This window comes from Dromaius novaehollandiae, chromosome 13 (assembly GCF_036370855.1).
Source record: "Dromaius novaehollandiae isolate bDroNov1 chromosome 13, bDroNov1.hap1, whole genome shotgun sequence".
NCBI lineage: Eukaryota > Metazoa > Chordata > Aves > Casuariiformes > Dromaiidae > Dromaius > Dromaius novaehollandiae.
The window spans coordinates 5,347,036-5,363,975 of NC_088110.1; the positions used below are offsets into that span (position 1 = coordinate 5,347,036).

Genomic DNA, 16,940 nt, shown 5'->3' on the forward strand with positions numbered 1-16,940 from the left:
TATAAAAAGGCATTAACAATTAAGTAAAACACTGGTGTAAACCAAGTAAATGCTTACTATAAAGCTCTTATTTGTAAGGCAGATCTTGATCTGACCTATTATAAGTTATTTTTAAAAGGTAGTATTTGGATATTCTCCCTTTATAACTGATGTTACCCATAGCACAGAAAAGCAATCTTGCAGACAGGGTCATAGAGAGTGCAACGTAATAGATCATAAATGCAGGTCACCTGCCTCTTGGCAGTGACTATGAAACAAGAAGACACCTTTAAAAGCGCCCACTTAAGGCCTAGTAACTTTCTTAGTTCATTGATTTTATTCTGTTACCTCACTAAAGAAATCAAGGAACCTTTGTTTAGCATTACAGCTGAAGAGACACCTTTAGAAAGGAGGAAAGCAAAACACACCGGTGGCCCAATCTTGCAGTCAGTGCTTAAGCAAAAGGCCCACTGTTCTCAACATCTAAAAGGATGGCAGTAATGGCTGGTTTACGGAAAGGCTGCACTGTTGGACTGAGATCTAAGCCTTACCTGCCTGACCAAAAAAAGGCTAGTGCTTGCGTCTGGATATCTCACATTCTTCTAAGTTGGGTTGTTTCATTGAAACAGTCATGACTTTTGTGTAACTTCTAGTCTTCTGGCCATCTTTTATTTCTCGGTGTGCTTTTGTTTGCTCTAGCAGTGATAGAAGTTTGTCTAAATATACTCTTTTTAAATGGCAAGAGGAAAACTGATCGAATTCTGTTATTAAAAGCAACTGTGTTACCTGATCAACATTCTTCTGGCTGAAACACTTTTGCCTGCCACCTAGTTCTCTGTAGTAGTCAACATCTGATGCATGTAGATGCATCTAAATTTCGTCTTGGGCGATGAACAGTACTGCTGGGCAAATCTACAACCAGGTGAAGATCTTGGTCCTATGTTGATATTTTTAGTAGTAATACTGTACAAAATATCTGAAAGATTTCTGCCTTGGAAAAGTTTTTCTGTGCATGGTGTACAAGTTTGTCTGCTTAAGCTTACTTGCGGAGTGACAAAAACACAGTAATTACACTTTTTATCACAGCTGAAGAGCATGTGTGCTTGCTTGGTTATTGTGAGTGGTGGTGTCTGATTGTCAGCAAAAACTGCCCTTGAAGGATATGGATGACAGGGGCAGAACGCTCAGTGAAATGTCTCTGAAGTCTGACTTAGAGGAGAGTGAAATAGCTGACCGGAAAGGATCATTTCCACAACACAAACACTCAAAATGAATTTGAGAGATAACTATTCCATGCATGTTGTGCTCTGTGAAACTGAGTGATGTACAGTCAGAAGTAGTGGGGCTTTACTGAAGGCTTACCTTTTATAAACTAAGTTCTAAAAAGTTCTGTTTTGTGTTATGCTGTAGTGGCATAAACTTTTCCTGGAGGAAGCCAGCATGTGGCTTCTACGTGCTACTATAAAAAGCAGCTTCTGGCATAGAGCACATACAAATAACTTTATGCCATTCTCAGGTACCAGCTAATATTGGTTTAATAAATGAAGATCTCTAACAATTTGGGTGTCCAAGCAGCTCACTGATTCAGTCCTGCATGGTGGTTTCTGGCCAGCATTGCTCAAAGTAGTCCATGTGCTGCTTAGCTGGTATATAGATATGAACCTGGTAAGGTTGCACCATGTCATCTGAACAATTTTGCTTCATGTTTTAACGGCTTGACTTAGAACTGATTAGCTGGCTTAGGCCACAGGCACCAATAGCAGCATGGGTAGGACTCAGAGGAAGGGAGACTGAGAACGTGTTTTGCTTCAGAGGAAAGTTTCCAGGGGTGTTTCCAGGAGGCCCCTCTCTCCCTGTGCTGTAGCCAGCACTCTGAACTTTGTTTTTCAAGGATTTTCAATCTGAAACATCATGTTGGCCTTTAAATTAGGGAGACTGAGTTCTTGCATATCATCTGGCCTGTGGACCATAAAAGTTCTTAGCCCTGAGAAAATAAAGTGTGATAGAATAAACATCGTACTTTACTGCCGTGAGAGGCTTAGGACACACACGTAATTATTGCAGGTAGATTATGTGCTGTCATTTGTTGAGTTGTGATAACTGTCTTATGTCTGAGTCCCTCAGGCCCATTTTAAAATATTTTAAATTGAGCAATGCAAATAAGACATTGTAAGTCTCTAATCTCTCGAAATTCCTGATCTATGGTTTATATTTGGCTCTTAGGAAAGAGATTGTTTGCCAATGCCTTGTGAAATGTAGTGAGTCAGTCCGGGATACTGGATGAAAGCTACCTAGTCCCCCAAAAGCAAGTATTGGTTAGCGACTGCTCTGAATCAGAAGAAATATAAAATGGACATTTAAAAACAAAATAGCTTTCTACGTGCCCCCTTCCTGCAGCCTAACAGGGCAAAATGAACTTAGTTCATGTCAAAACAATAGAGTAAGAAGTGGACGTATATACAAAATGTTTGGGCTTTACTTTTCTAATAATACCATTGAACGGGTATTTTATCTTGCCGAGAAGAAATGGCCAATTACAGGGAACTTCCTCTGGGAAAATTACATACAACATACATTGCACGTGCAGCTAGGGAATGAGTATATTGGTGACAGCCAAGTATTTCTCCTCTGACATTCTGTATTTAAAATAACATGTTTGATCCTGGATTTCCTGCAAAGTCCTTCACTATGGTAAGATATCTTTCAAGTATTGCCAGTGTGTATGCCTCGGGACATGACAGAACACGAGACAGACACTTCATGGCTCAAACAGAGGCCAAACACTAGCACTAGTGCTTTTTGCATTGCTGCACACAAACACACTGGGTCCTTTACTAAAGATCTAAATCTCTGGAATTTTAGTAACGTAGCTATAGAACATGACAAGAATTTGAAAAATTATCCTGCTGAGTGGCAGCAAAAGCTATACAAAAAAGAGGCAGATCTCTCTCCTTGCTGCTAATTAACTTTCTGTTGCCTGGTGAAACAGTAAGGATTACAGGTAGGTCCATGTTTCAGTGACGAAGAAGATAGGGCTGGTCAGGAGAGAGGCTAATGTACGATAGCCCCTTCCTTTATCAGATTTTTAAAAAGGCTTTCAAGACAATATTTTCTAGAGCTGTCAAATGAGCTATTTAATTACTTCCCTCAGTTCTTCCTACTGGCTTGCCACCAAAACTACCAACTAGCAAGCAGATGATACTGAACCTTAAATAGGCCTGTTATCAAAATTTTCCGCTTTCAGAAGTGGGCCGTCTCCTCTGTCAGCATATACTTATCCCAGGATTTCAGGAGAGGCTGAAAATCCAGAGTTTGAGCTCGAAGTCATTCCTCCTTTCCTGAAAGAAATCTAATGTAGAAGCAGGAAGTATTTTTGGCAGAGTGGCTAAAAGCTCACAGAGACGATAGAGCATGGGAAAGGTGATGGTAGTGGCAAAGGAAGGAACTCCAAGCTCTGCTAATCCTGAGGTTTCTCCCTTGCTGAACGTGTGGCTGAGACGAATGGCACCTTTTTGTGTGTTACGGTGGGAGAGCACCAGTCCCCGGAGCCAGTCTGCTCCCCCAAACAGGTCTATCTGAGGGAAACAGGTGCTGCTTGGCTGGAAATTCAAGAGAGACTTAGAGGAAGATTTGCGATTCAGAGCTGATGTGGGTGATGAGAACCTGACTGGGTGAGCTCTTTAACTATAGTGACTGAAGAAAAGGGAGGTGAGTGTCTCCATGACATTTCATCCTTTCCATATTGAAAATAAATTAGGAAGCTCAAAGCAGGTGCCTATAAGGAGCTGCATGCCAGAGCTATGACTTTATTGGGCTGTCTGTCTGTACCGTATCACTGAGTTGAGGAAAGGAGTATAACCTGGTCTTCACAAAACTCTTTTTCTTGAATAGACATTAGTTTGTGTCTAATGGCACCACTTATCCAGGAGGCATGAGGTAGTTGAGCATCTTATTCCATGGAGAATTAAGGACATTGTTTTCCATCTGTGGGACAGAGGAAAGTCACTGTATTATTTCTGAGAGACTTTCTCTGGGCAGCACCTTTGCACTTAAAGCCCAGCTGTGCAATCCCTCAGTATGAAGTATTTCTCTTTCATTAGGACTATTCATGGTAATAAGATTCCCGCTATCGCTCAAGATTTGCCTATTCTCTTCTGTTTCAATTATAAATTCTTTGCCTACAAAATCTCAGAACAAGATGGCAATAGTGCAGCAGAGTCCTGAGCTATAAATACTATACTTAACCTAATAAGTTATACAGTAATAAAAGCAAAAATAATGTAGTGGGTAACTGCTTTAGGAGTTGGTATTACAAATAGTCAAACCCCAACATATTGGGTAAAGCTGATTTCGCTCCCAACTTTGCCCAGGTCTTAGAGCAGAGTGGTGATGAAATTTAACTTTCCGTATGTGGGTTTTGCTACAGATGTGTGGGTTTTCACAAGTGAACATTGATGCAGGTTGCTAGCATTTATGATCATATGCAAACCAAACAATGTAAAATGTGACAGGCCATTAAAACTCCATGTTAAAGAGGCCCCGAGACTTTCAAAAGTTGCTAAACTGTCAGTCATGGCTTGGCATGGCTCAAAACAGCTGTTACTGAAAAGTAAGGTTTATAACAATGGAAGGGTGATCCCTATGGCATTTAGCAAACAATAAAAATGGAATTAAGTATGGAGCTGGGGGGATGGTTCTTTCTTTGAAGCACTCAGCATTTTCATTGTTTGGACTCTCATGTCATTATAAAACTAACAGCAACATTTGAAACTCCCTTATTATTAAAATATATTTAGTAATGTTATTGGCCATCAGCTGGGCCAGAAAATATGATTTGCTTTGCGATTAGAAGGCAGTGCCCTTTGGACTTAAAGCTCTGTTTAAATTGTCTGCTTTGTCACACAAGTTCTTAAGCAAGAGACAATACTTGATTCATTCTAAAGTATTGATTCTGTTGGAGGAAAAGTGTGAATAAGGAAAGAAGAGATTTCCTTTCCATTATTTTGGACAGAAATCAATGTTAAATGGGAAGGAGCAAAATCACTTGGGACTTTTAAGTTGGGCTATTATAAAATATTTTTTCTTGTATATTAAAAAAAATTTTTTTAATGGTCCTTTAACAAAGGAAGCGCTACATATATTTAGAAGGTAAGAAACGGAATTGAAAGTATAGAGGCAAAAATATTCAGAAGTAAGGTCCAGAGGTAAACTCCAGGCTGGATTCAACTGAGAGGCTGCTGCCTCTGAAAATTAGTATAGATCTAGTGATAAGTATAAGTAATTCAACGCTACTGAGTCTAGTGATCAGTGGAAAGATATTACAATGATAAGTGGTGATAGAGAACAAGAACAGCCCACAAATGTAGAGTTTGTTCTGTGTCTTCTAGCTCACATAATGCTACTGGAGAGAGAGAAGAGCAGGAGTAGGTTTAAAGCTGAGTATGCCTAAGATATCCTTCTAAGGTGTTCAACGCAGTCCTATGATGTTCTGGTAGGTGAATCCAGATGATATTTTAATAGCGTGCTCACAACAGCAGAATAAAGCCAAAGTTTGGTATTTTGCTGCCTCTGGGAAGATCAGCTTAGTCTAAAAATCATTATCTCTATTCCTATGTATCTTATATACTGTACATTCTTTATTTGGCACAAAAATAACAAAACTATTGTATATAAGTTGGCACTTAACTGAATAAGTCTGTAGAGTATGGATCTTATGATAAAGCCATTTTAATTGTTGACATAAGGGAATACGTTTCAAGTACAGTGTGGTATTAAACTGTATTCTGTACTCAGTAGCCACAACAGAAATTCCATTCCTGTTACTCTTCAGCTTGTATAATTAAACTGCACAGAAAATGGCATGGACATATACAGCAAAGACAACCTTCTTCACCAAGAGAAGAGACTAATAACAAACCACTGAAAATGAAGCACTGAGTCTTCACTTCAGAAGGATGCAAACTCATATCCCAAAGGATAGTATGGCAAGAAAGCTAATGACATTAATACATAGCTAAAGTTGCTCTTTTCTTACAATTGAGATGTGCTCTTTCCTTAAAGGTCTAAGAGCCTTCAGGTATTGTTTTAAAACAGATCGTGGCATGAATATCTGAAGTATTATTACTGTCAGAAAAGTTTAATACGCTTCTCCAGGATAAAAGAGCCTTTAACTTACGACTTTTTTTTCTCTGCTCCCCCCTCCTCCACTTCTACCAATAGCAAAGCTCACAAGTTTTTGGTCATGTAGGGATCTCATGGCACCAAAAGATATAAGAAAAATTAAACTCAGTCTTTAAAGGTCATTTGAAGCCAAGTAATAGAAGGGAGGCATTGAGAACAGAGAGCAGATATCTTCCCTCAAAGAGTCAGTAGATAAGCTCTGAGCCAGCCTGGTCCAAGCATAATCGAGGGAGCTTTGAACTTCACTTTTCTGTATTCCCAGTTTAGCTTAACATATTGGCTTTTTCCTCAACCTGTCAGTTGTCATATTGTTAGCCAGTGTTGAAGCTGTAAGGAAACAGAAGCAACTGTTTAATAACATCATTGATTCAACCGATAGTAATGTGAGTTTTCAATACATTGGTTGACAAATGTAGAGTTACAATGCGGTCTCAAAATAACTGATAGTTTTTAACTAAATTCCTGTGAATTCCAGTTGGAGGTGAGAAACATTTAATATAAGGGTTATTATTTAGTCATCTTTTGGTTCAATTTTAAAAATCAGAACTGCTGAATATATAAGATTTTTGTGCTAATTTAGTTAGGGTAGTCAGTGTTTTGCTTACAAAATTAAGATTAAGAAAGCGTTAACTATGCTTTAGCAATATTAGCAATAACAAAGCTATTCCTAGCTGTTCTTTGAAGGCAGCAAAAAATTAATATAAGATGCTTTGGTGTTAGACATGCGGTTTGAGGGATTGTTAGGCATTTGCGTCAAAGTACAGTCTCTTCTACTCTAAGCGAAATTCATTTGCTTCTGTTTCTGACATTATACATTTGGGTTTAAATGATCAGACCTGTGTAGGAACATGGTGTGTATCCCATTAGCACAGGAACATCAGCCTCTGAAAATCAAGTTATTACTTACAGCTGGAGCATTAAAAGTCTTTGGATAGCTGAGGGCAGGGATGGGGGAATGAGAAGACAGGAAGGGGTGCTGTGTTACTGCATAACCTCACATAAATTGTGGTCATGAAACAGGAAGCCTTTTCTTCCTTCTTCCCTTCTGCATCCCATAAATCTACATTTGGATTACTTCCTTTAAAATCCAAAAATATTATACTTCAAACAGCATTTTTTCCCATTATAGTTCTTAAGTTTATTTCAGAGTGGACAAAAGGCACATTTTTTGATTTGTTTTTTCCAATACAAACATACAAACCACCACTATAAAATCTGGGTCATGTTTAGAGGTAGTGTGCATAATTCTAGCTGCTTTCAGCTGTGAAGGCAGAAAGTGGTCCAGCATTGATAACTGTATGTGCCTCATATTTGCATCCTTTTTATCTTCTACGAAAAGGAGTTTTTTCAGTAAGCTCATTCTGTTTGCTAAAAGGAAAGCACTATCTGGAAACCTATAGCATATCTTTCATTGCTGCTCAAGCAGTCTCCAGCAGTGTTTTCAATCAACTACAGGCCTGTGGGGAAAGCAGATTCCTTCTTAATAGCGTATCATTTCATCGTGGCCATTTTGTCGAAGCTCTAACACTGGATATTTAACTGTTTAGCATGCCTTCATATATACTTGCAGTTTAGAAAGCATGACTTCAGATTGCTGCGTAATGACCATGAGGGAGAGGATGTGACATGTTCAAACATGCCTGACGGTCTGGAAATAAATTCATCCCTTGATGAGATCTCTCTGTATTCAGATGTGACCTAAAACACTGGCTACAAGTGATCGGTAACCTTGTGGGTTCTGCTTAGTCATTTCTTTAGTGGTGGCAGGAAGGTGCCAAAAGCCTTCCAGGAGTTGCTGCATATGGTACTGAGCTTCCTGCACCGCATCATGCTGGCAAAAATAAAGAGCCACAGACCTGTGAAAGGATCCATGCTGAGGAGGTTGGAGCAAAGCTGCAGTTGTTGCCAACGGCAGGAAAGGGTTGGTAGCAAGAAGAAGCATGGTGAAAGAAGTACAAACCTTAAACTGCCTGACGCTTCCTTGAGCCACAAGATGGTGTTCATTTTCAGGTGTGATGCAGTAAGCTAGTCTCTAAACCAGAGGGGAAGAAGAGGGAAAAATCAGCCATATGAAGTGGAATTACATCTGTAATTATGGGGAAGTAGTGTGAACTTTATTTAAAACAGTAACTTAAACCTTTAATATCACCAAGTCATGAGTCTAACTCAGTCACTGAGAGAACAAGCTTATTATAAGCCCCCTGGTATTAGCCTTTAATATAAGGAGCAACAGTAGAAAGCTTATGCAAATACTAAGGTCAAATATTTAGCAAGCCCACATGGAAGAGAATGCCAGGAACAAGCTGGTATCACAGGCCTTGCGACCCCCAAACTCACGTGTTTCTCGAGGCTTGTGGTCCAGATGGCACTGGTAGTCCCAGTGGCAAAGGAGAAGGGGCACTGCCTATTCCCAGCTCACCCCCCTTGTCCCTCTGGCCGATCCTTTGGCATCGCATGCAGAGTTTTGGTTTATCATGGACTTTCAGCTAATTTGGGGTTCCCCTGAGACTAAGTGCATACTTTGCCCCCTACTTTGAGTTTAATAGCCACAATTTACTCCATCATATTTTATGATAGCTGTTTGGGTGTAACGTACAAGGCTTCTGCTGTATTTTTCCTGAGGAGACTGAAGACCTGCTGTCCACACGAATTGCAAAAAAACTTGTTAACACTGATTAACGAGAGAATGTAAATGTGACCAAAAGCTTGTGTATCCCAGTATCAGCAAACCTCTGCAAGCTGGCAAAAGCCTGTTGGGCCGGTACAAACTCTTCTTGGACATTTAGGTGCCACTGGAAAAAGGGGCCTGTAAACCCATGGGAATGGAACAAAATAAAGGGCTTAAAATTGCTGGAAATGAAAACTAGAAATTGCGCACAGTGTAAGCAAGATGGTGGAGCTGATGAGACCAGGATGGGGAAGAGGGGCTCCTACTTTACTGCTCATGTCAGAAGGGCACCTAAATGATGCAATTTTCACGTTTCAGAAAGAAGGCATCTTATCCCTTTGCATCTGCCAGGCTTCTGTAAGGGGGATGTGTCTTATCTAGGTAGAGGTGAGATCCTTTTCCTGTGTAATTCTGTGTGGTGGTGACTTGCCAAAGAGTCTCAATGTCTTGCTACAGCCTTGTGTAGCCCTAGATGTAGTAAAGGAAAGCAGTGGAACTAGATACAAGTTAGAAAGCTGATTAGTTTAAAAAAATGATTATCACTATGAAGGGACAAAAACTGGTGCTGTACAGTGGTGAAGAGTTTTACTTTCTAAACACCATTAGGGGCTTTAAGAGCACAGACAAGAATTTATAGTGACAGCAATGGTAAAATCAATATGATCAATGAGCCTTAATCTTGTGCCATTTTGAAATGTTAATTTGAGTAAATTGCAAGGAAAAATAGATGCAGTTTTTCCACTTAGAAACCAGGTTCTTTTTAAATAGAACAATAGTATATTAATATTACACATGCACATAGAAGTGATGTTAAAAGAAGACTATAAATGTTGCAAAGTCAAACTTCTTACAGTTAGGAATCGCCAGAATTAAGGCTTCTTTAAGTCAGTGCCTTTTTACTGTATCACTGCCTTTAATGACATGGTCACTAAATCACTTTTCCTTCAGAGTTTCTGCTTAAGTCAGTGCACAAACCAGGTGTATTCTATGGGTGAAGTGGGTTTGTGTGGTGAAAGATGCTCTCTCGTATCCTGGTTCTCTCACTGCAGTAGTTGAAAAGCAAGAGGCTAGATGATGAATCCATAAGCTATGCCTATACCATAGGATTTAGGAGCGCTTCTGGATTTCCAAATCTATTTTAGCACCTTGGTCTTATCTTGAATATAAATAGTTTCTTCAGGTACTTTGATACTACAGCAATGATCACAATAGAAAGATCTGCAAGGAAATTAATTCTGTCTTTGGCAGAAAGTTGAAATAATTTCAGTAAATAGAGAATAGGGTCACAAATTCAATTGGGGGGGGGGGAGAACCCCAAATACTACGTGGCTGCTGTTCAAGACAGAGTACTGGGCTACATGGGATCTATTACTCTGACCCAGTAAGGCATTCCTTATGTTCTCAGTGGATACTCATTAAATGAATGCAGCCCATCCTGCCCACTGTGCTCCTTTGGGGACTCCTCTGGGTCCCCTTTGGGGACCAGCACATGGTTATGTGATTAGACTATTGTAATGCTAAAGCAGGAGAGATCTGAATTAACTTTGTACATACAACAGTTTACAATATTCTAGCATACAGTGATACAGCATACTTTGGACCTAACTGTGTTCAGGTAGAGCAGCTACATGAGGATGATACCTCAGAGCTGAATATGAAGATACTGTATTTTGTATATTTTTTAATAAGGAAAAAATCTTGCCAATTAATCTAATTATATGTATCATAAATTAATACAATTTTTAAAGTTATGGAAAGTTAATTTCTATCTAGAAACTGGAAGAGGATGCACTAATCCTACCTTGAAACACCAATCCATCGGAGAGCTGCATCCAAAAGGTCACTCATAAGTAATATGTTTGGGGAACAAGAGAAACAAACTGCCAACTTATATCCAGTCATTTCATTACAACACTTTAAGATATTTTGCTAGCATTCCACTTACTTCTTTAAAGGTCCCACGCGCATTCATACATTTATAGATAATATAGGCAGGCACGAGTATCATTGAAGATAATGCTATTCCCCAGCCAATACGATTTGCCCAGAGAGGGAAGGTGTAGTCATCGTACGTCAGAGGTTTAAAATTTATTATGCTGACTATCACGACAAACTAAAGAAGAAAGAATAAAAAGAACCATGGTTTTGAGATACGAAGAAACTGAGGGGAATGGAAAACAGATTTCATCTGTTTGATTAGGCAGCCACCCCAAGGGCTATTTCAAACCAACTTCAGTATTTACCTTCATCCTGTCCGCTTTGCCCTTTGCCGCTAAAACTGCAGAAGCTCGTGATGCATTTACTAGTACTAACAACCAGTTAATTCTAAGTGCTCTGGACACAGGTTATTGGTGGGAGGATCAGGTGACTGTCTGTTATTGCCTCAATTAAACTAGTAGTTTTTGTAAATGTAAGTGTGTCTTCATGTAAAATGAAGAGATTCTGTAATCAAAAAACCCTCCTCAGGAACTGTTTTTCTCCTTGTTTCCCAGAGGCCTAAGGTTTCTTTTCTCTCTCTCTCTCTTTTTTTTTTTTTTTTTTTTTTTTTTTTTTTTTTTTTTTTTTTTTAAGAGAAGTTTTGTACCCATTTTCCAGTGAGAAGCATGATACAAGCTCTAGCATAATACATCTACTGGGGAGAGGTCATGTGGTCTTAAGGCCTGGAAAACAGAAATGTGTTACATATACCAGGGGCAAGAGGGAAAGTGTGGGGTACTACCCCATATCCTTCCTTCCTGTTGAATCTGTACAGGTTACATGCAACATGCAGAGCTCCTTGATTTGCTTCTCTGGACCTCTATATTCTGTTCCTCCCAGCAATTTCAAATTATAGCTTGGGATTAGACTTTCAAAGGCTACACAAGGTGAGTAAAGGTATCGGTTAAAGGAAACTAATAGTGTGAAATCCCATTAATCAAATATTGATTTAATTTAGAGGGGGTTTTTTAGATGGTGTTACACAGCTGTAGAAAGTTTTGAGAAAAGGCTTTGAGGAGATGTTTCCTAATACCAGATATCTGGACAACCTCAGTTTCCCTTCCCCTTGTGGAGAATTGTGTTTATCGTTAGGAGCATCTCTAATGCAAATTATTTCCAAATTATCCTAAACTACATATATCAAGTAATTATAACTGAATTTTTGGGGGCATTTTTGTCTATGGTGCTTATAGCCTCAATCTCTTTTGGTGAGGCACTCTGTGTACTTCATACAGTTGTGAAATGCTACTGCTTAGACTGAGTGACCAATTTGCATGAATTTTGCGTTTTTAAATTCTAATGGTAATAGAAGACTGCCTTTTTTCATCCTAATGGCTATTTTTATAGCTTTCAATTATTATTTTATAAGTTAATTTTGGTCAGTTTAATTTGCTTTATTTTTCTAATGTGTTCAATGCAGAAACCAAAAGGTAGGCTATAAGAAGGTATATTTAAGTTTACTTTTCCCTTGCAAATCAAGATTGTAATGTCCATTAGAAACTTGAGAATACCTACAGTCATAACAAAACTGCATACAAAACATAACAGAAATACCGTGGAGTCAGGATCATGAAGATCCCTTTTCCACAGGTTTAAAAATATACCAGTACTCAATAATTAAGTTGATGTGTCCCAATTCTAATGCTTTCAAATGGAAAAAAATGTGTGTTATGGTGGTGGAAAGATGTATCGCTTACACTTTCACTGGGACCCTTACGCTGTATCCTGTAACTTATAAGCTTCTGTAAGAAGGCATTGAGGCTACCTTCCCAAGAAACTTTACGCTTCCTGAAAGCTTAGACTGAGAATCACATCAGCTTTTGCTAGCTAGTTTGCTAGAGCTTTGCTCAAATTTTAAAACTTCAACTTCCAACAATCTCCTAGTGCACAAAAACTAAGGATGTTTGGTGCAGCCTTTTCCCTTTCTAAAACTTGTCAGCCTCAGTTTGAACTGCTGCAGGCTATAGCTCCATGTTAAGCTTCTTTATAGAAGTGTTTAGAAGGGTAATACATGCTTGCTAGGTGTTTAATTCACTGATTAATTGGGGCCAGAAACAAAAAAAATTGACAATAAATTTGGGCCTGAAGGCTATGTCATCAAAGCCTGTTCAAACTATCTTTAGATACTGGGTACATCACTACTGCTTTAAGAAGAACAGCTTTAATGCAGTTAATATCCTAAAATCATAGTGAGGCCAAATTTCCCTGTGTTCACCCTGACCTTTCAATTTACAGATAAACCTAGGAGATGATCCCAATATAAAATTGTGGGTTTTTTCTGAAGTGAACCTTTGCACAAAACCAAGTGCTATGTTCACATTTTGGGATTTTTTTTTTTCAAATGTAATGAAGCATTTGTGTGTTTTTTCACGTCAGGCAGCTTATAAGGTATATTTAATACATCTCTTCAGGATTTCAAACAGTTAACCACTAGGAGTAATTGCATACAACTTATTCCAAGGTGTCACCCCACAACTGGGATCTTGGTGTCGGCTAATGAAATATGAATTGCCATTGGAAGATGTGTTCTGATGCACACATTACAAATGTAATGATTTTTAATCAAGTAGTGTTCTTGAGTATATTGTTGCAATTTTTGTGTTCAGAGACAAAGCACACACACAAAAAGGTTATGTCTCAAGAGGTGGTATATGTAATACAGGCTTTGAGAGAAAGGGACAAGTTAAATCTAGTGGTAAATAACTCCTAAAATGTTTTCATCTCACTGAACTGCTAGGTGTAATCAATGATACATGGTCTGGAGCTATTGAAAAGGCACCTGGAGGAGCAGGTGACCTGCAATAGCCAAAGATTAAGTTGATATGAAAACAGCATATGTGTTTGTCCCTCTCTATCATTCCAGTGATACAACCAACATTTTGGACTTTTTTTTAATCTGGCAGTAAAACATCAATACAAAAATATAAAGGATACTGACTTTTCTCAGTTACTTTTCACATTTTTATACTAAGCACTTACCTTGTCACATGCTAAATTAAATTACAATCAACTTGTTATAAAATAATACCAGAAAATCCAGTCTGAACTTAATACTACGTATAAAGATAAAAGTACCCATGTTTCAGAACATACAACATCCACTACCAAGCACATTAGGAGAAATATCCTTCCTGGGTAACTCATTGCATAAATATTTATTTGCATCATCCACTGAAACATCTGCTATTGATTGATATAAGACTTAGAATAGCCCACCACCCTAATACAGTGTTGACTCCGTGCAGGAGGGCAAAGTCTGTTAGTTGTCTTTAGGAAAGTCTTCTGCAATCCTGAACAACCTGAGTGTCTGGAACATACTTGCTACCCAATACATCCCTTTGTGTAAAGGAAGAGATGGTTGGCTTGTTTACAATTTGCTTTGACATCTGCTGGCCATTAATAAAAACAGAATGAGCAAATCTTGTAGTAGAAGGTCAAGTGCATGGTAATGAGCAGCAGATCCAGATTATAGAAAAGTGGATCAAATGTAGTTTCTCTGTAACCACAGAACCCCAGTGAGAGAGTCTGCAAAGCATCTAATTACTGGAAATAGGAAAGGTTAACCTGGGGTTTGAGTGCTTTAATTAAAAGTATAATTTTTTTTTCTGTGTGCTTATGTAAGGCTGGTATATAAGCATTATTTAGTTATTACTTAAGCAATTTGAAATTCTTTGAGAAGTGCAACATGATGCATGCTAAGTAATGGGTCTGATTTAATTTGGTATAAAGTGGTGACATTTATTTCATTAAGTTTCTCTATCTGTTCTTTTACTAACCATTTTGTATAGTTTTTAGGCCCTGTAAATTCAACTTTTTTGGAATTACTCTGTTGTTCTTGCTTCCAAGATGAGGCCAGCCACAGGAGGTTGTGATTTTAAACTGAAATCCATAGCAGTTGAAATGAGAATGGGGAGGGGTGGTGAACCTGCGTTATGATACTCTTATGCCCTTGTTTACTATCAAGGGAGAGTAAAATTATGCTATGATTTAGTGGTATGGGAATTTCAAGATCAATGACTTTAAATTGCAGGTGGCCTCAGAGCCTTTTTTTGCTCAGCACAATCTCTTATCCCTGCCTGTCTTTATTTTCTAGCAGAAAGATTTGTGTTTAATACAATGGATGCTGGGGGCTTGGGGGAGCACCGTCTGACTCTAACTTTTAGTGTTTCCTAAGAAAAGCTACTTCCTTCAAAGCCTGCTGAAGTGAAGGAACAGATGACCACCCCCACAATTAGCTTTTCCTTCACAACTGAAGTATTTTATACAAAATACCACTAGTGCCATGGAGGAGAAAAAAGAATTAAATTGTTGTCTTCTATTTGTCCTGATGATATCAGGGATAACAATGAGCATCTTGCTCTTGATACCTACTCTGTATTATAGGAAGCAACATACTGGTATTTTTTCCACGATGAAATAGTTATCAACACTTACCAATAAAAAAGCAGGGCTAACAAATTTCCAGCACAATCTCCAGTAGAGGCCTGGCTTGAAGCCCATCATCTGTTGGATATCTTCACTAAATCTGTCCACACCTGTGAGGTAAATGGAAACAGGAGGGATGTGAACATCAGACTGTTATAAACCTGAGCTGGTCATGTTGGTGGCATACCCAAATCTTAGCTGCTCTTCTTTTCAAAAGTGGGAATGAATGACTTCCAAATTAGAAGAAATATAGGGCAACAACACAGGGCTACTTTCAATGAATAGTTCTGTCTTTGACTTCAGTATATCTAAGATTTGAATGTTCATGAGCATTTAAGGTCTGTTGCAAATAGCATTACCATTGAAAAGGGGAATTTCACAAGTATCTAGCAGTTAAATTATGAAATAGAAACACTTTTTTTTGTTATGGTTGTGAACTCTTGTAACCTAAGTACTCAGCACTCATTCATGAGTACATTCAAGGAAAACCCAGACCCGTACACAAACTGATTTCTAATAAAGAAGCAGGCTGATATAATTCCTAATTATCCAAAGGAGGCTTTGTTCTGCTTAATGGCATACCTCACTTTTTTTCAGTGTTTCACTAAATACCCTAGAATATGCATTATGTCTATAACAAATGTCACTTAATCTTTTATCAGCTCTTCAGGGAACTGGGTAGGTGCTTCTGTTATGTGTAAGCATGTACAAAACTATAGCAATGAGATGCAGGTGGCCTCTTCTAGAGTATTCAATGTACTTTTATAATATCGAATCATTTTCTAAAATTGTCATTGCTGTATGCATTTTAATATCTACTAATTTAATGTAGCTGTTGTGGTAGATACCTTAGAAAGTAAATGATCTGTTCCTGTGAGTAAAAGCCACAAGTACTGTCAAAAATCTTACCTGTTCAAGTAATTAGTGCAGCAGAGGATAACATGAGAAAATTATGAAGTGAAGATGCGAATCAAAAATCTGTCTTGCTAATTATACCAGAAATGTATACTATGGGTTTAGAAACACATGGATGACCTTGTTTGCTTGGTTAGTATCAAAACCTGGATATTAGTAATATACAATATTTCAGTATAAGGCTTTGCATACATAACGTGCAAGTAATAGTGTACATAACTTCCATTGTCAGCGAAACTACATAACATAACCCCCTTCAAAATCACTTATAAGTTAGCTACCTCCAGGGGAATTCACTATTCACTACAGTGTAGAGAAATGAAGGCATCGGAGCAAAGTTTTGGGCAAGTGATAATGGCCAGAGGGGAGAAAAGAGTTGCAAATGTGCGCTCAAATTAATCAAGTCCTCACGAAATCTTTAATGTCCTTGAGTGTCTGGTCTGAGATTTTTCACATTTCAGTATTTTCATGTTGATAGTGTGTGTGTTTGTGTGTATGTTTGCATAATTTAGTGCTTCTGAAAGTTGAAGTATTAATAGGTATAAAAATGAAAAGGAAAATGGAAATGCTCTTTTTGAACAAATAGTATAAACAGTTGCAGTGGAAATCCCTTCCCACAGCTAACACACAGAAAGGAAGATCCTCTGTAGGCTCCTATTTAAAAACTTTATCTAGACAGTGATTTCAAAATCGGAGAATAATTTGTGCTGTCTCAGGCCGGGGTGAAAACCAAAAGTGCTCTCCTGGGTGCCTCAGGCTATGCTGAGGTCTGTAGCAGTGGATGAGAAAGAGGAGG

The 16,940-nt window shown here is 38.4% G+C and overlaps 1 protein-coding gene across 1 annotated transcript in view; it reads right to left on the reverse strand.

Moving 5' to 3' along the window:
- Positions 1-5,593: 5,593 nt before the first annotated feature.
- Positions 5,594-16,940, reverse strand: part of SLC6A2 (solute carrier family 6 member 2) — a 71,988-nt gene continuing 60,641 nt past the window's right edge. Inside the window, exons 11-14 of the mRNA XM_026102083.2 lie at positions 15,239-15,339; positions 10,773-10,940; positions 8,120-8,191; positions 5,594-6,486 (exon numbers count right to left, since the gene is read on the reverse strand). Of these exons, the coding sequence (XP_025957868.1) occupies positions 6,463-6,486; positions 8,120-8,191; positions 10,773-10,940; positions 15,239-15,339 (365 nt within the window). The 3' untranslated portion in view covers positions 5,594-6,462. The remainder of the gene's footprint in view (positions 6,487-8,119; positions 8,192-10,772; positions 10,941-15,238; positions 15,340-16,940) is intronic.